Source organism: Triplophysa dalaica, chromosome 3 (assembly GCF_015846415.1).
Source record: "Triplophysa dalaica isolate WHDGS20190420 chromosome 3, ASM1584641v1, whole genome shotgun sequence".
Classification (NCBI taxonomy): domain Eukaryota; kingdom Metazoa; phylum Chordata; class Actinopteri; order Cypriniformes; family Nemacheilidae; genus Triplophysa; species Triplophysa dalaica.
This window is the reverse complement of record NC_079544.1, coordinates 27492667-27515447: the sequence shown is the minus strand read 5'-3', so window position 1 is coordinate 27515447 and position 22781 is coordinate 27492667. Positions and strand designations below refer to the sequence as shown.

General features: G+C 41.0%; 1 protein-coding gene across 1 annotated transcript; it reads right to left on the bottom strand.

Annotated features, from left to right (window-relative positions):
- Positions 1 to 1044: 1044 nt before the first annotated feature.
- LOC130418324 (E3 ubiquitin-protein ligase TRIM41-like) lies at positions 1045 to 5819 on the bottom strand. The gene is made up of 6 exons (XM_056744396.1): positions 5051 to 5819; positions 4451 to 4546; positions 4142 to 4375; positions 3604 to 3623; positions 2949 to 3076; positions 1045 to 2209 (listed from the first exon to the last, which is right to left on the bottom strand). The coding sequence occupies exons 1-6, from the start codon at positions 5723 to 5725 to the stop codon at positions 1656 to 1658; spliced, it is 1707 nt and encodes a 568-aa protein (XP_056600374.1). The 5' UTR covers positions 5726 to 5819; the 3' UTR covers positions 1045 to 1655.
- Between the last annotated feature and the right edge of the window lie 16962 nt (positions 5820 to 22781).

Genomic DNA, 22781 nt, shown 5'->3' with positions numbered 1-22781 from the left:
ATGGGTAGCCAGTGAAGCGATGATAAAACTGGGGTTATGTGATCGTATTTTCTTGACCTAGTAAGAACTCTGGCAGCTGCATTCTGAACTAACTGTAGTTTGTTCATCGATGATACAGGACAACCACTAAGTAGAGCATTACAATAGTCAAGCCGTGAGGTCACAAATGCATGAATAAGCTTTTCTGCTTCTGCAACACACAAACTATTTCGTAATTTGGCAACATTTCTAAGGTGGAAGAAGGCTGTTTTTGTGATATTTGAGATGTGATTTTTAAATGACAGGTTGCCGTCTAATATAACGCCTAGATCTTTAACTGTATTTGTTGGAGTAACAGTGCAGCTTTCAATTTGTAGGCTGTAATCGAGATATTCTGTTTACTTGATTTTGGTGCTATAAGTAATATTTCTGTTTTGCTAGAGTTTAAAAGAAGGAAATTACTAGTCATCCAATGTTTTATGTCCTCGATGCACTCTGCCAGTTTGGATAGCTTAAAGGAATCATCTGTTCTTAATGAGATATATAGCTGAGTATCATCTGCATAACAGTGGAAGCTAATTCCATGTCTTCTAATAATGTTAGTATACTACATTGCTCAATTTGTCTATCTTCAAGCATTTTGACATTTAATGTGATGTGACCCTGGATCACAAAACTAGACTAAAGTAGAACGGGGACACTTTTAGTAATAGATAAAAAAACATTGTATGTGTCAAAATTATTATATTTCTTTTATGCCAAAAATCATTAGGATATTTAGTAAAGATCATGTTCCATGAAGATCATTTCGTAAATTTCCTACCTTAAATATATAAAAACTTTGAAGTTGTTAATCAGGGGTACTGTGGCAGGCCATCCACTCACAAAAATAAAGGCAGTTTCTCAATATTTAGATTTTTTGCAGATTCCTGACTTTTAAACGGTTGTATCTCAGCCAGATATTGTCCTATTCTAACACTCGTACATCAATAGAAATCTTATTAATTCATCTTTCAGATTATGTAAAATCTCAATTTAAAAAAATTGACCCCTTAAAACCAAATATTGGTTTCGAGATTAAATATTTTATTAGCACATCAGTTTAGCAGTAGTAAATGGATGCGCGGTTGAGCAATATCAGACCACCAGATGGCCAATCAGAATATTTAAACATTGCCAGTATGTCATGAAAAGATGAGTTAGATATTTTATTGTAGCATGTGGCATTAAAAATGTATTTACACCGCAACAATAATGATAAGAATCAATCAACTCAAGTGTACCAAATTTGAGTAATTGTTGCCTACAAATGTTGAGCTAAAACGTTAAACCTTGTGTTGGATTTATTTTGTACAAACCTTTTTTGTGTACATTATACCCTGCATACAAGGACTATCCTCATGAATGCATTAACAAAATATCAAGTTATTATATGCATATTCTAAATAAATATTGAGCTCAATGCATGAAAAATGATAATTTGTAGTAAATCATGCTTTGAAATATGTATGGCATTTTACAGTAGCAGATAAATATGGGTTTCAACACAATGCAAGTGAACTCATGGTACAAAAAAACATGAAAAAACAAATAAGTGCGTTAAAGACATTCATTAAAGCTATGTGGGATCAATACATAAAGCAAATGTTTGGTTGTTCAGATGTCATGAGTTATTGTCACCTGCTAGACACCGGGTTTAATATGGTCATTCGCTGTGAAGCCCCCGCTGTATTCTGCACACTCAGACTAAAAGCAGGAAAAACTGGAGCCTGGAGGTCACAATAAAAGGTGTAAAGATGTTCAATCCTAACCGCATCATAGAAAGACAGGAAGCCACAATCTATGTCCAGATAAACACCCACTCGAGCGGGGAGACCGGTGTCTGAGAAAGTGAACTGAAGCCAGTCATGGTGGGCACAGAACTGCCTGCGGTTCATGCTGTAGTGTAAAGCCCAGGATAGCTCACTCCTGCCCAGACCAGAACAGAGACCCGAGTCGAACTGACAACTGTATGACACTCCAACTGCCCACGAGTGCACACAAGCAACATCAACCTCCCAGTAGTGGATGCCACAGGTGAATGACACTTCACCCATCACACAGTAATATTCTTCAGTGGACACAGAAGAAGAACCAAGTCCCGTGTCATCCGTCATCCACACAGCGGTGCGCTCGGGGTTAAACTTCAGTCTGTGATGAGCCGATGAAGAGTTTAACACAATATCATCTCCTGTGGGTGTTGAACAATGACACGCTTAACTTGAACCAGCTTACAGACATCTTAACATTATTCAATTCAAGTTATTTATATAGCCCTTTTCACAATGTGCATTGTTCCCAAGCAGCTTTACAGGAGCAAATACGGAAATCACAGAAAGGTAAAACACAGCCCAGTGCATTGTGTTTATAGAGCAAGCAAGATCATTCAAATAAATAATATCTAACAAATAAATGCAGTCTCCCGGTGTGCATGCCAACACTGATACCTGCATTATAACTTAATCCAAAGATAATAAATATTTACAAGATGCGCCACTGCCATTTCAATGAATGGACAGGAATGCGACGCACAATATGGCCGCTCTAGCGAAGCAAGTCCGGACTTTTAATAAAAAGAACCAATCGTCAATAGATAAAGACTGGCGGTTGTCTGGGGGAGGGCTCTTGTGAGGCGCCTGACAGCCTGTGCGCAGGCGGAATAGATGAGACGACCTCGAAAAAGGGGATTTTAGAACAATTTAAGCTCAGCAGACCAACGCTACGGTACAGTCCACATCAGGTTTAATCATTGAGCGGAAGTATGCCATTTATGTGATTTTAGAAATATTTGCCTTTCTCCGTTCAAGTAGACTGTTGTCTTGCTATGATATAAATAGCTGCCCGGAGGCACGACTTCTTTTAACAGATTTGGCTTAAACTTGACTATTAAAACATTGTATGATTTAGAATTCTATAAAAGCCACACCCACCTGCAAATGTCTGGTGAATAGACTGGAGCAACGGGGAGATCTTTGACAGAGCTGTGGGTTTTGCATTATTCCACTCAATTGCCTCAGAGATCTGATTTTCACAAGTTTGTTTATCAACCAAATCAGTCCTAACAAAACAATACAAAAACAGAGCTTGATAAAAACTATATATATATATATATATTCATATATTTATAATATAGCAGTGAAAAAAATAAGAGACCATTTCAGACACAATTTTCTGATTTTAAAATGTACTGTTTGTGTTTAGGTAAAATGATCCTTTTTGTTTCATTTTGTAAACTTCTAACAATATTTCTCAAAAATGTCAAATAAAAATAATGTTTCTTTTGGCATTTATTTTTAGAAAATGAACACTGGAGAAACCGGTGAAAATAACAGCAAAGATGCTTTTAATTTATATTATTTTTTTGCAAAGAAAACAAGTACATATTCACTTTAAGCCAGACAACGGTAATATTTGTGCATGTATTTAGGAAAAGTTCAACAGGTAAAAACAAACATTGGGCTGAAATGGCCAAAACAGATGCTGATTTGAAATGAAAAATTGGAATTGTCTCTTAATTGTTTCCAAGGCTGTACACACACAAACACACACACACAAATAAATAAAACTGCACATTTAGTAGCTTACCAGTCTGTGTGGTTTAAAGTCTGTAATAGAAGAAAGTCATATTTGTGTTAAATGTTCACATAATTGTGACAAGCCAGTAAAAATGTAACTCAAGATGGGATTAAGATCTTCCTAATTTGACTGGATGAAAATAATAATGGGGGTCATAATAGATAATGCTCTATTTGCTGGGCTTTCTGTCAATATTCAATAGTTCAATATTTATTTACAAAACGCCAAAAACTGCTTCAGGGACAAATGCATAGGCCTGTTAGGTAAAACGTTCTGATTTAAGTAGACGTGACTGGAATTTTCTCCCAAACATGTCAATTGTGGATGCTTGCAAACAAACATGAACATTAACACAAATGGAAAATCAAGACAAATGTGCAGAAGATTACCAAGATACACTGGCCTACAAGATACACTGGGACGTCATGCATATGATGTCACGAATTTAGGATGTGAAACAAATCAACAGAAAAATGAACTGGTATTCAGTTTGAAATAAGTATCTGGTCTCGTTTTTACTCCCTTTTCTTTTTTTTAAAACGCTCACCTGCCGAAGCATCAAAGGATCCTGAAAGTTTTGGGCCTGAAACAAGGCTTCATGTGCTTCTTGCAATCTTTTTCTCAGTCCGTTCATTCTCTCGGCTTTCTGCCTCATGCTGTGGCCCTCCTGCACCAGGTCCACAGAGAAACGCTTCTGCCAGGCTTTCTCTTCAAAGCCTAAGAACAGCCTCATTCTGGCCAAGACCTTTGTGCACTCTTGCTGCATATTCTCAATATCCTCCTGTGTTCATATAAAGCATCAAAAAAACTGCCAAGAAACCATAAAACAACTGACATTTGATTTTCTGTGACTTACCTTAGAGGCGGATGACTTTTCTTCGAGTTTGGAGAGTCCATCTTGAACTTTCGATAAGTTTGCTTTAATTTTGTCAAGTTTAACTCTGCACTCCTCCTGTACAAAAAATATTTTTTAAATCCTAATTATTATTCAATGTTCCAGTTGAAATTATACATAAACAAGCGTTTATTTAAGTCTTTCACTTCATTGGAAATATAGAAATAAGTATCGCATACAGTATGCTTGGTAGGGTTGTCTATCAGTTCTGTATATTTGACTTGAATTCATATTTCTAAAATATGTCCTTTACTGCGTCTTATTTTATTGCAGCTTGTAGACAAGCAAACAGGATTTAAATGCACTAGTTACATGAATAGCAATTAACATAAGAGCATCATGCCTATTTTACAGTATTTATTCTTCTATAGGCCTGTTTATGTAAGTAACGTAAACAATGTTGAATAAATGCTGTACAAAAATACTGTGCATTGGTAGTTGGTGTTAATGCAGTTTACTAGTGTTAATGGTGGTAACCAGAATTTCATTCTCTTTGGGATAAAACCGTTATGAATTAAGACATGTAAAGCGTGCACAGCATAAGAGAAACACTTGAGTGACCTTAAAAGTGTCGTGGGAATCAGAGAGTTTAACGACATTGTGTCCCTGCAGGTGTCTGCCCTCGGCCGGTAACATGCAGTACACACACAGGGCTGTGCCGTCAGTCGTGCAGAAGAGCTCCAGCGCTTTCCCGTGTTCTTTACACAGTCTGCTGGAGTCCGCCACTGGATTCAGCAGCACGTGCTGTCGCAGAGTCTTATTCTCCAGATGTGGGATCACGTGCACATTGCAGTAATACTCGTCACAGTTGACACACACTTTCTCCGCCGACTGTTTCTGTTGTCCTTTACACACGCTGCACTCGATGCCCGTTTCTTTTTTACTCTGGTATTTCTCAATGATGTTGTGGAGCACAGTGTTTTTCTTTAGCTCCACTCTGGAGTCACACGGGGACAAACACAGAGGACACGTGTAATGGCGAGTCAGCGTGCGCTCTTCATCATCATCATCATCATCACCTTCCGTCTCTCTCAAAGATCGTTTCAGGTTGTTGACGCACTGCTCACAGTAGTTGTGACCGCATGGTAAAGTGACTGGTTCTACAAAGATATCCTGACATACTGCACAAATCAGATCTTCATCAAGATCATCCATTTTGAGAATAAGACGATGACAAGAATCATGGGACTTGAACTTGTTGTTTTTCGACTGTTGGCATACAACTTCTGTGTGCATACTGCCACCTGCTGCTCCGGAGATTAGATCCGAGAAAATGTGCTCACGACTTATTCATCGTTTTATTAACACTATCAATAAATACACGTTAACTGACTGCAATGTTTCTATTTATAATGAAGAAACTGTTTGTAGCAGATGTTTTTATTACATCTCACATGTTGACAGTCAGCTCTCAACTTACTCGAACAACAACCACCGCAAACCTCTACCGACCTCTAGTGGTTAGTAGTAGTAACCTACATACATTTATAAATCACGACATCCCCTTTTCTTTTTGTTCTTTCACTTACTGAACACTTTGATATCAACAAAATAACATTTCAATGTTCTAGACATTATATTGACTATATTATACAGTTTAACCAACAACATTCTTATCAACCATTCATTTGTATATCACATTCTTTTTACAGATTTCAATCTTCTTTTACCATAAACTTTGTAAATGCTTAAAGTGTCTTTGTTCACCTTAATCTTTAAGTTTCATTCACAAAGTGAGTCTGTCGGGAGGCTTTATTGTGCGTTTGGATCTTCTCTGTTCAGGTAAGTGTATTTCTTCATCTTTCTTTCTATTGTCCATGACTGGTGATGTTGCTTGTGTCGTGTCGTGGGCAATGTTTCACGCTCTGTTTCCATCTCAGAATGTTCCTCTGGCATTGTTTCTTGTATTCTTAACAGACAATTCCTAGATCCTCTGTTTTGACTGTGCAGGATCTCGGGATAACTTCCTCTAGGACTGTGGCTCTTTGACTGGTCGTAGACTTCTGGATGTCTTGTCATAATTTGCTTTCTGTCTCTGTTTCAGACAAATTAGTTTTTTCTCCAGGCTCAGTCTTTCTTTTGTTTTGTTACGTTAGTCAGTGTGGTGCTTAATTTGCGTCCCATTAAAATCTCAGCAGGAGACAAACAGTGTTTCAGTGGGGAGGCGTGATAGTTCTGCAATTTAGAAGTTAGACATAATTAATATTGTATATAGAATTTATAGTCCGTTTAATATTTGACCTGTGTTTCTCTCTCCTATGTGTGCTTTCACTGTGCGTACGTGCGAGTGTGTTTGCGTGTGTGCGTCTATGTCAATGTGTGTAAGTATGTATGCATATTGTGTGAGTGGAGCATTTGTATGTCTGTCTTTTGTTGTTTTCACCTTTTTCTTGTTTTTACAGGTAAATGCCTTTAGTTATTTTTCTTGTATTCAATGTGTCTCATGTACAGCTGCTTTGTAACAATGAAAATTGTAAAAAGCGCTATATAAATAAAGTTGAGCTGAGCAATGCTACGTATGGATCCCTTTTATAGCTCGCTGCAATCTTGAGTAGTTGTTTTACTCTTTGTACTCCCTTCTCCGCTTTTCCATCAGATTGGGGGTATAGCGAGCTGGATGTCACATGTTTAAAATCATACTCCACAGTAGTGGTTGACCGATTATCGAACTGGCCAATTATCGGCGTTGATAATAAGGATTTAAACGATAATCGATATCGGTCATTTTCAAGGCCGATTTGCTAATAAAGTCATTTAATTTTGAAATGCGTTATTTGGCTCTGATGCAGCCAAGGATTTAGTGAGAGCAGTTGGAACACGTCGCTCTAGTTTGTTGCCTAGAGTAATGCCTGCCCACTGCCCCTCTGATTTGTTGGGACTAAGTCACGAGTCCGGCCAATCAAAGCGGGAGGCTGCGGAACAGAACGTTTTTTTCACTCTCACACCAAAAGCACTTACTAACTGGAGTTGCTTCGGAAATTTTCACTGTGTATTTTATATGTATAAATGAAATATAACATACTGTATATGTATCAAGTTACATCTTTGTAAAGTATTATCCAGGAGGCTGCTGGAACAACACAGAAATGACAGCAAAGACACATGGGGCCCAGATGGGTTTGATGTAGGCTGTCTAACTGGGCCTCAGCTGGTCTTGTCCGCGGATTCCATGTAGGCCCCACGTGGGTTAGCCCCGATGAAATGAACACTGCTTAGTGTGCATACTACAGGCTGCTAAATGTGACATTGAATGCTATAGCTAATGTGATAATGAAGTCATAACAAGCTAAATCGCTGGTGGACCGGAAACAACAAGAATGGGGGGCCCGTTCTTCATACCTCGCTATCTCAGTTAGCAGAATTTGATTGTTGATGATTTCGCATGATCTTGGATTGTTCTGTTCTTCGATGCTCATCCTGGAGTTCTTTCAGCAAAATGTCCGTTAGCTAAACCTAGCGAAAGGGGCCATAGAGTAAGTTTCCCCCCACGAGAGTTAAACAGGTTTTTACAGCTGATACTTTATAGTTCCAAAAAAGGATGGAGGACTGAGGCACATTTAGGATCTGATACATCTCAACAAATCTCTGAGTATATACAAGTTCAAGATGCTCACTGTTTCTATTATTGTGGCCAGAATAAGATCAAAGGACTGGCTCACCACAATAGATTTGAAATATGCATACTTCCATATATCCATCCTTCCTCAACATTGGAAGTTTCCTTCACGCACCTTCACAAAATGCATAGATGCAGCCCTTGCTCCACTGAGAGTTAAGGAGATTAGCATTCTGAATTACATAGATGACAGGTTAATCCTAGCTCAGTCTCAAGAGATATGGCCGTTTGACATCGGGATGTCGTCCTCGACCATATGAAGCGCCTGGGGTTACGGCTCAATGCCAAAGCAGAGAATTACATTCCTTGGGGTAGTATGTGACTCGATCAAGATGCGGGCACAGCTGTCCCCTGCACGTGTCGGTTCGATCCAGTCAGCGGTGTCCAGGATCAGGCTAGGTCATGCCTGCACTGTCAAGAATTTTCAAAGAATATTGGCTCTAAGGTGGCAACGCCAAAGTAGTTCCTTTTGGCCTCCTGCATATGAGACCCTTTCAGTGGTGGCTAATGAGCAAAGGGTTTTCCCCGAGAGGGAACCTGTTATGTATGATCAGAGATACGCTCAGATGCCTTTGTTCCCTGATTATATGGAAGAAACCTTGGTTTCTGAATTAAGGTCTGAAATTGGGTGCGCACAGGAAGATAGTGACGACGGATGCGTCCCTCACAGGCTGGGGGGAGAAATAGTGGAAGGTCGCTCAACCAGTGGCCTGTGGGGAGAGCTGCATCACCATTGGCACAAAAATTGCCTGGAGATTTTAGCTGTACTATGAGCACTGAAGTACTTCCTTCCACTCCTCAGAGGCCATCATGTTCTAGTCAGAACAGACAATACGACAGTGGTCTCTTACATAAATCATCAAGGGGGCCTGAGATCACGCCCTCTCTGCAAACTAGCTCACCAGGTTCTCCTTTGAACACAGGATAAGTTTATATCGCTCAGGGCGATGTACATCCCTGGAGTTCAGAATGTGGGAGCAGACATGCTGTCAAGGCAGTGGCTGAGACCCAGGGAATGGAGACTCCACCCCGAAGTCGTGGAGCAGATCTGGGAAAAGTTTGGCCGAGCAGAAATCAATCTGTTTGCATCCCAAGAGTCGTCTTATTGCCTTCTGTAATTTTCACTGACTCATCCAGCCCCATTGGGACTGGATGCCATGGTATAGACGTTGCTGAGGCAGCATCTGTATGCCTTTACACCAGTCGCTCTACTCCCGGAAGTTCTAGAGAGAGTCTGACAGAAAGGGGTCATCCTCTTTTTGATAGCCCCCTTTTGGCCGGCCAGAGTTTGGTTCACACATCTTCTGACCCTCCTAGCGGATCAGCCATGAGAGATTCCTATGAGGAGGGACCTCCTGACTCAAGCCGGAGAGACAATGTATCACCCCCGCCCAGAGTTGTGGAAACTTTGGGCTTGGCCACTGAGGGGAGTGAATTGTTGAACAAATGTCTCTCAACTAAGGTTGTTGAAACCATCCTGAATTCTAGGGCTCCCTCCACCGGGAAACCTTATGCCTTGAAGTGGAGACTGTTCACCTTTTGGTGTAATGAAAGGAATTTGGACCCAGTTAACTGCCCATTGGCTTCTGTTCTAGAGTTTCTTCAAGACCTTATTTCTACAGGTCTTGCTCCTTCTACCTTAAGGTATATGTGGCAGCTATCTCTGCCTTTCACTCCCCTCTGCCCCAGGGTTCAGTGGGGAGACACCCCTTGGTTGTTCGTTTCCTGCGTGGCACCGTAAGAATGAGAGCTCCTTCACAGGCTAGATTTCCGGCGTGGGACCTAGCCATAGTCCTAGAAGGGATTTCCCAGGCACCTTTTGCGCCTATGGAGTCCAGCTCGGGCAAAAATTTGTCCCTCAAGCTGACCTTCTTACTAGCCATTACCTCTCTGAGGAGGGTAGGGGATCTTCAAGCTCTTTTGCCCCCTCCATGTTTGGAGTTCGCCCCAGGGAATATCAAGGCTATGCTGCACCCAAAACCGTGATATGTTCCGAAGGTTCCGAAGGTCCATATGCTGCAGCTTTTGCGCCTATGGAGTCCAGCTCGGACAAAAATTTGTCCCTCAAGCTGACCTTCTTACTAGCCATTACCTCTCTGAGGAGGGTAGGGGATCTTCAAGCTCTTTTGCCCCCTCCATGTTTGGAGTTCGCTCCAGGGAATATCAAGCCTATGCTGCACCCTAAACCAGTATATGTTCCGAAGGTACCTCGCACTGTTGCCAGGACCATAGTTCTCCAGGCCTTTTACCCTCCGCCCCATGAGTTGGTGGATCACAAAATGTTATATTTATTATGCACGGTTAGGGCATTGCATGAGTACATAGGAAAGATTTCTCTGTGGAGAAAGTCTGACCAATTGTTGGTCTGCTTTGGACCTCGAGGTAGAGGTCAGCCGGCCTCTAAACAGACCATCAGTAGATGGGTCAAAGAGACAATTTCTTTGTCTTACGAGGTGCGCAGAAGGCTTTCACCTCTAAGAGTCAGGGCTCATTCTACTAAGAGTATGGCCTCTTCGTATGCCCTTCTGTTGGAGGCATCTATGCAAGATGTTGTGATGCTGCGGGGAGGTTCTACAATCTAGACCTTTCTTCCTTACCTGGGTCCCAGGTTCTTATGTCCTAACATGTGCATAGAAACCCTCACACCAGGACAGTCACAAATCACTATGGCGTTGTGGGTATGTCATCCCCCATAGAGTCATTCCATGACATAGTGTAGAGTTCCCTCGAAAGGGAACAGCTCAGGTTTTACTATTGTAACCATAGTTCCCTGAGATACGGATAAAAATCACTGCGTCTCATTGCCATGCTCCTTTTGCCTATTTTACAGAATCCTATTTGCGCTGTTTACCAAGGTCTATTTATACCTTTCGGTATTTGCGTTACTCTTGACATAATCGTTGACGTCATCTCCTCGCGATTATAAATCGCGAGCTAGTTCCATACACAATTTCACACACATATGGTTACAGTCGTAACCTAAGACATTTTTGCTTTTTAATTTGCATACAATTCAACCTTTAACTCCTTCCCGCCAGCCTTCTAAAAAAAATTGCCAGCCTACCCCAGCGGTTTTTAACATTTTCACCGATATTTAATGGCTCACAGTACATTTTCTGTAAAGAATATATAGACAAAGAATATGTCAAATGAAAGAACAGAGTCTCAGCTTTTAAACAAAATCTTCTATCTTCATTTTTTTCCTCTCGAATTTTACCACTCCGTAGATGTGTGTAGGTATCTTAAAAAATGATAAGAGATAATTAACGTTTTTTGTCAAAGATTCCGCCCAGATTACACTCAGAACAATCATTAAAAACCGATAAAACATATACGTACTAGGTTCTGGGATTCTGTACTTTTTCCCAAAGGTGTGTAACAGCGCCACCTGCTGTACAACACTGATTGCTGTATTAACTCGTCTTTAGCAGGGAACCGTTTCTTTTTTGAATGACGAGATAACTCGTCAATGGCGGTGAAAGAGTTAAAGATTTTAAAAGGTTTGTACATGTGTAACCGAATAGTGTTATTCTCGTATTATTCTTGTTACCTAAACCTATGGCTAGGTTTAGGTAACAACTATGCCACCCTGGGAATTGCACCCAAGGAATTCAATAAACAATGGAACACAGGTTTAGTGGTGAAAGGAGCAGTCAGAGAAGTGTAATTGCGTTCAACAAGGGGCACGTTTATTAAAAAAAGAAAATGTAACCCTAAATAGTCAGAAGGAAAAGCGCACAAAGTTTATTATAACAATCATTAAAAAAAAACGCTCAAAGATTAAAAATGGACATCTTCAAAACATGAATAAAGGTCATTCAACTTCAATGAAACTGTGGAAGGATAAACTGGACCATATGCAAAGGTAAGTTAATTACCAGAAGCTAACAAGGCTAAAGCTTACCTCAGGGGTGGCAAACTATCTGGAAAGAATTGTGTTCAACCACACGCACACATGTGCAGACAATGTGATGCTGCTTCCTTCCATTGTTAAGAATTGATCATAACACATAAAAAAAGATTGTAAAATGTCTGATGCTTTGTAATGCAAAAACGTCAGTTTGGAGCTTGGGTATGTGCTGAAGGAATCGTCAGTGGAGTAATACCCCTTTTTTTTTATTGTACATCTTATAACCTTCTAAAACCAAATGTATTAAAAAAAAAAAACACTTGGCCATACATCAATGTGATAGAAACTGACATAAATTGCAGAAAACACTGTCCCATTTGATTACATGGAGAGGGCGTGGTTTTGTGACCAGCCAAAAGGGGACAATCAAAGAGCCCACAGCTGTGAGGCACCCCTGATCACTCCAATCTAGTAACGTCTGGGGAGCAAACAATATTACTCAATAAGGCCACAGGGTCACTGCTTCTTCACAATTGTCTTTATTTTACAAAATCATGATTTAATTTCAATTGAAAGTAACACCACAATAAACACTTTAAAACAAAACACACAAAGAAAATCACAATTTACACAGTGAAAGTGTAACAACTCCACCGCTGGCAGCCATGCCCCCCGCATCAGAGCCTTCTCCCGGCCATTCTGACATCACAGACTACACTCCCCATAAAGCCTTGCACTTGATTACCCCATGATTTCACCCGCACCTAACACTCATTACCTGGAGCCTATATATGTTCGCCTATTTTATTTGTTCATGGTCAAGACTAGTTGTATCATGCATGTTTCTAGTTCAGACCATTTTTAACCTGTTTGATGTTATTTGTGAATTACCTGCCTGTGGATGTATGTTTACCAGCGGATGCATGTTTACCAGCGGATGCATGTTTACCAGCGGATGCATGTTTACCAGCGGATGCATGTTTACCAGCGGATGCATGTTTACCAGCGGATGCATGTTCTATTTCATCTCTGCCAACACGCCACAGTATGTGTCACCCTGGCTAAGGATGAGCTGTCAGGAGATGGTATGCCAAATTAACCATGCCCCGCTCGTCACCAGGTCTACAAATACATATATGAACTGGCCACGCTTTCTCTTTTTTGAGATGAGGTGTCTGTAGCGGCTTCTGGAACGTTCATGATGGAGGAGGTGGGTACCTCAGAAGCAGAGGACGCCTCCGAATCCGAACTATGGGATGGAGTTTCTGTGAGGTAATATTCTGACAGATCCTTCAGACAGAGCAGTCATCTCAAGAGCTGCAACACGATCAAACCTGGTCTCCCAGGTTGCCTCTGCATCAGTATTCGACGGGGGTTTTCAGCATCAAAAACCAGTAGGGCTGCCAAAACTTCCGGACTTTGTTTCTGAGTTATATTCCTCATGGAAATCCCCAAGCTCTGCCTAATACACAACTAGGTAACCTTACAGGCCCAGGGCCATGCTACTGCTCCTCAAATTGTACCCACCTTTGCCATGCTGGCAGGAGCAACAGCCAGGGCCGGCAGGGATGCTACACATCCAATCAAGCATGTTGGTCCTCAACACTTTGCAGTCCGGATACAGGCTCCTGTTCAAAACAAAACCACCCAGTTTTCAAGGGATAACCCCAACTTGGTTAAAAGACTACATGCAATTCAAGTCTCTGGCAGCAGAGGTAAGCTTTACTTTAAGGAAAAGGTAGAGCAGGGGTTTTAGTCCACTTACTTCCTAATCCCCAAGAAGGAGGGGGGCCTTTGCCCTATCCTCAATCTCAAGAGGTTCAATCGCCATCTCAAGTGTCTGCCTTTTCACATACTATCCCTACCAACCCCAACTCCCCAGGATGCTTATTTCCATAATCCAATTTACAAAACCACAGGAAATATCTCAGGTTCAAGGCAATGCTTACGAATACAACATTCTCCCCTTCGGTCTGTCATTAGCCCCATGCACTTTTCAAAGTGTATGGATGCTGCGCTCATACCCCTTCGACGTCAGGGTATACGCATAGCCAATTACTTGGATGGTTGGCTAATCTGCTCCCCTACAGAGCAGCAGGCCAGGTGGAACACTGAACTGGTGTTGACACACTGACAGAAGTTGGGGCCAACTTTGAACGCCAAAAAGAGTTGTCTTACCCCAACCACGCCATCGAGAGCTACACAGTTACCCCTCCTATTATCCTAGGGGTCAATTTGAACCCATTCAATGTTTAACCTCTGTAAATCATGTGACATCATTTTTCCTTCAGATTTTGACTTTTCCTTAGTTGATGAGGGCAACTCAGTGAACACAAAGTCAACATGATGTGATTTTTTTCAATGCCTTATACAGACTTAGTAGTATCAGTGTTCCTTGGGGTCAATTTGACCCCAATCTCTTTCATCTGTATAAGACATAATACATTTCACACCCATTTGTTTTTGGGTAATATTGTGATCACTATAGCATGCTATAATCTTATAATAAACTATTTCATATTTTCTTTATAATATTCTAAAATCTAACATAGCCATACCTGTAATATTGCGAGAACATGACATGGGGGTAGGGGGTATCCTAATTTCTCATGCCATGGGTGAGGGAAAAACACAATTCTTGTGAGGACTTTTATATTTCTCGTGCCATGGGGGATAGGAACACATCATTTTTATGGTTTACAGGGTAGGAGCAAACATATAAAAGCTTGCACAGAAGCATTCTAAACCATTTCTTTTTGTGCTCTGTGGGCTCTCTCTTTGGGCTCTCTCTTTTTGCTCTCTCTATTGAAATGGCCTCTAAGCAAAGGTTTCCTGTAAATGAGGTTTTGTTACAGCGTTTAGACAGTGAAATTGATATAGTGGAGAATGTGTCTGGGACAGATGATAATGTCAGGGAGGAACCTGATTATGAGGCATCCTCCTCAGATAAGAATGAGACTCCTAGTGTCAACCCCGCTGTCTCTCATTCACCTGTAGACACATTGGTTATCCATCCATCCACCCATCCATCTATCTATCTACCATGTCCATAGTCCATAAAAACTGTAAACCCTTGTGATAAGTTTTTGTATCCTTCTCCCAACTTAAATTTAAAAATTAATATGGTTTTAATGCCATTAAAGAATTTTACATCCCCATGTTGCTACTTTCCATGAGAGAATGAAGGAGAAACACAACTAACAATTAGCTACCTTGAATATCATTTTCATGAATGGTGTAAGGGTTCTTGAGACAGTCAAATAAATTTTGTGTTGAAATCAATCATCATTAATTTACTGCAGGTATTCAGAAAGGGTGAACAAACGTTTGAAACAGTTTTATTGTTGTATATCGGGGTGACCAAACCTCCTGGAGGGGTGTCCTGGATGGCCGTTGTCCTGTACGGTTTAACTTCAACCTGCCTCAGCACACCTGCTTGAAGGTTTTTAAGTCCGCCTAGTAAGATCTTGATTAGCTGATTATGGTCGAAGCTAAACTCTTTAGAATTGTGGCCCTCCAGGACCGAGTGTGGACACCCCTGCTGTAGATTAATAGTGGGGGCCTAGTGAGGGCTTCCTGTGCAGGGCCAGCTCTAATAGGCCAAAGTTTTGCAAGTTTTGCCTGTTTCTTGTTGCTGCTATGAGCTCGCTGTGCTCATTTGCTCTGTCCCAGCTAACAAAAGCGTTATAAGAACTTTCCCAGTTAACAAAACTGACCATCATGGTGATCAGTATTTCTTTAAATTGGGCTTTTGACCCTTGACTCTTACATGTTTGGTTTTTGGCCTGCTGTTATTGTGTGCTTTTAAAGTACATTTGTTATGTCAATGCAAATGTGTATCTAATCAAATGGTATTGGTTGGTGGTCATTGAAATTGCAATAATCTCGTAGCTTGATTCAGTGATCTTATCTGGATTGAGTTATGTGCTGCTGATCCTGAGAGAACATGATAAGGTCATGGAGTTTAATTGCATTTTGTTGTCTAGAAAAATCTTAATTAAACCTTAAATTAATAAAAATGTAAACTTTAGCAGAAATTAGACACACACAGACATGAGTGTATGAATCTCAACAACTGTGACAATCAACAAACAAAAACGTCATGATTCAATGCATGCTGGGTAACATCATGATACAAAACTCATTCATAATTCCCAGCATGCATTGCTATTTATTTGAATTAGTCTGTTAGTTGTAAGGTTTCCTGGACGAGTGGACAAGCTGGTGGATGCTGCTGTTGAAATTAAGGTGGACAGAAGCTTCAGATGCCATTATTCTCTACGTGGATGGGCGAGTTTATTGTTTCCCCGGCCAGATTAGTGCTTTTTTATTCTCCCTGTTTAGAGTTGTGTGCTATCACGATCACGTTGTGAACCTTGGGGATAGGATTGAGTGGAAGGATTAAAGCTGAAATGCTGAATAGAAACGAGAGCCACCAGATTGTTGGCCGATCGAGGACTGCTGTGTGAGGATGTTCGGACCATAACATTGCAATTTTAGTCTTTTTATCCCATGAATGAGTGAGTTTAAACCTGTAAAGCAAAGGTAGTCTTGTAATCTCAATGTTTATTGGAGTGTTACTGGATCCCGCCCTTGCTTGTGTCTCATGTAACATTTAAGTCCGTTAAAACTGGGAGTTGGGGAACTGTTGCCATCCGAATGTGTACAGCTTTGATTTGAAGTATATTTATTTATTTTGATTTGGAATTTCTTTTGAGGTTTATGGGTTATTTTATTTCCTTAATACAAAGCTTTATTGTGCAAGGCCGTAGGCTGAAGCCAGTTGAGGAAATCTGATCAACCATTAGAGGAATCCTTCTGTAACAATAACAGGCTGAGGGGACGATGTCACACAGAGAACTATATTGCAGGGTTAACTGGTGAACTGAAGACAGGTGAAACAATCCAGGCAACATATAACATCCACAGGTGAGAACAAATAACAGGTAACATCCACGGGTAATAAAGATTGGTCCAACTAGTGCACAAACATAATACAACTTACAACTAGACCTGACAAATTGAATAGAGAATACATATGGGTTATAAAGTGTCCAGGGAATGATGAACGGATGTAATCTGGTGAAATGGGAATGGCCAGGAGAAGGCACTGATGCGGGGGCATGGCTGCCAGTGGTGGAGTTGTTACAGTATTCCCCCTCATCGCGCCTTAACGAACCAACAAGGGAGGGGGGGTGTAGTTTCAGGCGGTGGACAGGTTAGGTGCCTGAGGTGGCGGATGGTCGATGACACACTGGCTGAAGAATGCTGAAGAGGCAGAGGGAGGGAGGGCTATAGTTTGGGGACTGGAGAAGGCTGCTGAGGGAGGGCTGGGCGGGACCTGCGGGGACATATCCCATATGTCCAGTACAAGAGTCCAGAGGCCGGTTGCAGCTGATCCTCAGCGGCAGGAGTATGGACGTGGCTTCCCTCAGGCCCTTGAAGTCCACCAGAACTCCCACGGCGGCAGACACCAGGTCAGACGTCTCGGGGCTCAGGCTCCAGGGCAAACGCAGGCTGAGTTGCTGGGTCATGTGCAGATGTTGGTGTCGCTTTGGCATTAGGCTCTCCATCTGTGGTGACATCAGTCGAGCACTCCATGCTGAGGGATGGTGGTCTCTGGTTTGGGATCCATGGGGTTGGGATAAGCTGGAAAGCGGAGGATTGAGGAGCACGTCCAAGTTGATTCGAAACAACCCTGCCATTTACACCCCACTGCCTGTAGGACTTGGTTGATAAAGTATTTATATACAGTTGAAAGAAAAAGTATGTGAACCCTTTGGGCTTACTTGGATTTCTTCATAAATTGGTCATAAAATGTGTTATGATCTTCATCTAAGTCACAACAATAGAGAAACACAGTCTGCTTAAACTAATACTGCACAAACATTATACGTTTTCATGTTTTTATTGAACACAACATGTAAACATTCATAGTGCAGGGTGGAAAAAGTATGTGAAACCCTAGGCTAATGACTTCTCCAAGAGCTCATTGGAGCCAGGAGTCAGCCAACCTGGGGTCCAATCAATGTGATGAGATTGGATGTGTTGATTAAGGCTGGCCTGTCCAATAAAAAACACACACCAGTTTTGAGTTTGCTGTTCTGAAGAAGCGTTGTCTGATGTGAACCATGCCTCGCACAAAAGAGCTCTCAGAAGACCTACGATCAAGAATTGTTGACTTACATAAAGCTGGAAAGGGCTACAAAAGTATATCTAAAAGCCTTGATGTCCATGTGTCCACGGTAAGACAGATTGTCTACAAATGGAGAAAGTTCAGCACTGTTGCTACACTCCCTAGGCGTGGTCGTCCTGTAAAGATGACTGCAAGAGCACAGCGCAGAATGCTCAATGAGGTGAAGAAGAATCCTAGAGTGTCAGCTAAACACTTACAGAAATCTCTGGCACATGCTAACATTTTTGTTGACAAATCTACAATAAGGAAAACATTAAACAAGAATGGACTTCATGGGAGGACACCACGGAGGAAGCCACTGCTGTCCAAAAAAAACATTGCAGCACGTTTGAAGTTTGCAAAAGAGCACCTGGATGTTCCACAGCACTACTGGCAAAACATTCTGTGGACAGATGAAACCAAAATTGAGTTGTTTGGAAAGAACACACAACGCTATGTGTGGAGAACAAAAGGCACAGCACACCAACATCAAAACCTCATCCCAACTGTGAAATATGGTGGAGGGGGCATCATGGTTTGGGGCTGCTTTGCTGCCTCAGGCCCTGGACGGATTACTGTCATCGATGGAAAAATGAATTCCAAAGTTTATCAAGACATTTTGCAGGAAAACTTAAGACCATCTGTCCGCCAACTGAAGCTTAACAGAGGATGGACGATGCAACAGGACAACGACCCAAAGCATAGAAGTAAATCAACAACAGAATGGCTTCAACAGAAGAAAATACGCTTTTGGAGTGGCCCAGTCAGAGTCCTGACCTCAACCCGATTGAGATGCTGTGGCATGACCTCAAGAGAGCGATTCACACCAGACATCCCAAGAATATTGCTGAACTGAAACACTTTTGTAAAGAGGAATGGTCCAAAATTTCTCCTGACCGTTGTGCAGGTCTGATCTGCAACTATAGGAAACGTTTGGTTGAGGTTATTGCTGCCAAAGGAGGGTCAACCAGTTATTAAACCCAAAGGTTCACATACTTTTTCCACTCTGCACTATGAATGTTCACATGTTGGGTTCAATAAAAACATGAAAACGTATAATGTTTGTGCGGTATTAGTTTAAGCAGACTGTGTTTCTCTATTGTTGTGACTTAGATGAAGATCAGAACACATTTTATGACCAATTTATGAAGAAATCCAAGTAAGCTCAAAGGGTTCACATACTTTTTCTTTCAACTGTATTATTATACTATTAGAAACTTAAGTATCATTAACCTTGAAATGGGGGTACAAAACAAATACAATCTCATGGCGATATCATAAATATTTAAGTGGGGGCTAATTTTGGCAAATTTATATGAATTTGTCAATCTCAGTCATACGGTTTGCTTTTGAGCCAGTGACATTGATTTAGGGGCATGTTTAGGGGTGGACCTTAAGTATTGCTTAGTTATATGCTTTAATATGACTTGCAATTTATGAATTCATACGAATAAGACACCTGGTAAAATACTTATGAATTCCTGTAAGATCAGGCACAGACATGTTAATTTACAATAACGTATCCAAAAAGGTACAACATTTCATTATAGTTTGGTGTAGGCCTACGTATAAAGACACATTTACGCATTTGGCAAATACTTTTTATCCATATTGACTTATGTTGCATTATATTATACATTTGTTTATGGACATGTGCAATCCTTGGGATCAAAACCATGACTTTGGAGTTGCTAGAGCCATGCTCTAATCACTGAGCCATTAGAAAGATATGTACAAATAAGAACATTACGGTATCTTTCCAGAAACGGCAAAGATACAATTGTAATATATTTTTTTCTTACAGTATTTTTTTTATATTGTAACAATTATTTAAAGACCGATTTTGAAATGTAGACTGAACTGTTCATTCCAGCTTTGTGCTATCACCTACATTATTTCAGTTCCTTAAAGAATATTTGTTATTTAAAAAAATATTTAAGTTAAATATTAAATTGGATTTTATTAAACAAAAGAAAGCCGATGGACTGTACTTGTGTGTAATGACGTTGATAAAGAAACATGAAAAACCAGCAGGGAAGCAGATTGTAGTATGATTGTTATATCAACACAATTAAACCAGAATACCTTTTGCAGCAGTTGCATTAAGTATACTTACTGTTTCTTATAAAACAACGGTGAAGAATTTGCATCATCGTTGGTTCATCCCTCAATTTTCCCGTTACTACTGCATAGTAAGTTTGGAGCAGCTGGGCCAAAGATACTGTAAAAAAACTGTAGGAAACAGCCTGAAGTAAACAAGTTACCCATCACACATGATCATTACAGGTCTATTCTGTGATCTTTCCAAACAATCGATAGTAATCTGTTTTGAAGGATTCCAAAAAGAATGTCACAGATGAGGTTGTGTGGTGAAATGTAACATAAGTAGCCACAGGAACCGGAGAGGCACCCTTATTAGGATGTCTTACTACAAGCTCATACACATAAAATTGGGGTGATGTTTCTCTAGACTTTTGTATGATGCTTCCTGTGGCATCGATGTAAACAACATCTGTTTTACATCGCTGGTTGAACAGTTGGATGGAACTGTGTGACCATAGCATCACTCCTCGGGGATGCAACAGCACCTTCTGGAGAACTCTTTCTAAATCTGTTTTCTCTTCAACCATCTTCTGGAGACTTATTATTTCAGTTTCATGCCGTCAATTTTTTTTTCCTGCTGTTCCATGCTATGTTTTTAAGCACTGCAGGTGTTGGAGCATTATACCTCCATCCAGACTCAAATATTGTGTTATCCATTTTTCCAAGATTTTGTAAATGTAGGGCCCTTGGTAGAATGGTTTCTATTTGTTTTGCATATTGTTCTTTTTCATCAGCTCGCACAGGCCGACTTTTTAGTTCATCCAGGCTATGGCACACTTCATCTCCATGAAGTATGATTTCATCCGCTATTGTGACCTCAACGTTGATAGGACAGTCTTTAAATCTGCAAGGGAGGCTCCGGCCCCTGGCGGACGGCGGCAACTCCCCTGCTCCCGCTTGGACGAAAGCCACCCCACCTCGACCCAGGGGCGCGGCAGCAAAGGTCGCCGTTCCACCGAAGCATTGACGGTGGCCGCACTTTGCACTTCCGTTTCCACACAGCGACCGCTTCGAGCAGCGACTGGGGGACGCCCTTCGTCCGCGCTTCCCTGAACTCTCCGGCACCGCGAGGCCACTCGGCGGCGAGGACTCTTTGACAGCATGTCTCTTCTTCCTCCCGGGTTTCGGCACAAATGTAACAAGGTTCAATAAAAGGAAGGAATGAAGCGGCAACCTGCAGACATTTAAATAAAGTTTTAATATAAATAATATCAGCTGGCGGCCCCTCACGGCCGACCGCCGGCGAACAAAATAAACCAAAAACACTGAAGCAAAGCATACATACAACCATAAAACATGTTCGGGCCCGGGCCTCTCTCTTCGACGGTCCGGTCGCTCGTTCTCTTATATGCTCCCAATCTCCTACGTGATTCGAGCCCGGTGTGCGCACAGCTGGCGCTCATTCACAATTACTCACCGGTCTCGAACCACGGTCTCGCCCCCGACTACTCCACTACAAGGTCCTTTTCGTGTGGACCCCTTGAACTTAACATGGTGTCGTTTAAATGCAATGCTACAGTAGGGATGAACTCACTGTATGCCTTTGGCAATCACATTTGTCCATTGCAGATCTTTAAATTGGTACCGAATCTGCCTTTTTCTGAGGTCCATGTTTGACTGTTCAGGAAAAAAAAACATGGCTGTCTTGGCAGTTTGTATCTAAAAAAAATGTCGTCATCCACATTACTGTCTCCTGTTGTGTCATTGTGCGTCCAAGATTTTTATTAAATTTTAAGATATTAAATTCCTTTAAAGGAGAAATGAACAAAATATCGTCATTTGGCAAATCATTTTGAAATCTCTATGCAGGGCTCTTATGACAGCATAATAGACGAAACAAATAGCAGATGATGGTTAGTTCCAAAGTATTAGTTGCAAAAAATGAGTTGCAAAAAATGATTACAAAAAATGATTTCAAAAATACAAAACACTAAATGCTTTTTAAACGGAATGTAATGCAAAATGCCAAGGCTTACTGTAACAACGTTCAATAAAAGGAAGGAAGGAGGCGGGAACCGGCACCGGGAACTCACCTGTCTCGAACCACGGTCTCGCACCGTCTACTCCACTACACTTAACTTTGGAGCTGGTGAAATTGCCTCGATTATTTCATTAGTACTGTCTTGTTGCTGAGCTGGTGAAGTTTTAAAAGTTTCCTAGAATATAAAAAACAAGGGCTAAACAAACTTCAAGGTGACAATAGAGCTTGGACTACTAAAATGATAAAACAATTAAAAATTAACATTACAAGTTAAATTCAGTGTAGCATTAATAAAACAAACCTTGAGTGAGGGTGAAGTACAAACCAAAACATCTTCATCGCTTCTTAAATCAATTTTAGATACTACAGGGCTGTCCAGCAGGCTTTCCTTTAATTTCAAGGTATTTAAAATTTACACAAAAAACTAAACAAACGTTAAAGTGACAAGTTTTTTTTTTGCATAAAAGACAGCAGAATTGTTTAAACACATACATACAAACAAACAAACACACAAAAATTACCTTTAGAGATGGGAAAACAGCCTGGAGATTATCATCAACGAGGTCT

Excerpts from the sequence above, each read along its gene's own strand:
- LOC130418324 (XM_056744396.1), bottom strand. The coding sequence starts at position 5,725 with ATGCACACAGAAGTTGTATGCCAACAGTCGAAAAACAACAAGTTCAAG. Across the intron at positions 4,547-5,050 it reads ATTCCCACGACACTTTTAAG|GAGGAGTGCAGAGTTAAACT; the intron begins GTCACTCAAGTG and ends TTTTTTGTACAG. Across the intron at positions 2,210-2,948 it reads TATTCACCAGACATTTGCAG|GAGATGATATTGTGTTAAAC; the intron begins GTGGGTGTGGCT and ends CAACACCCACAG.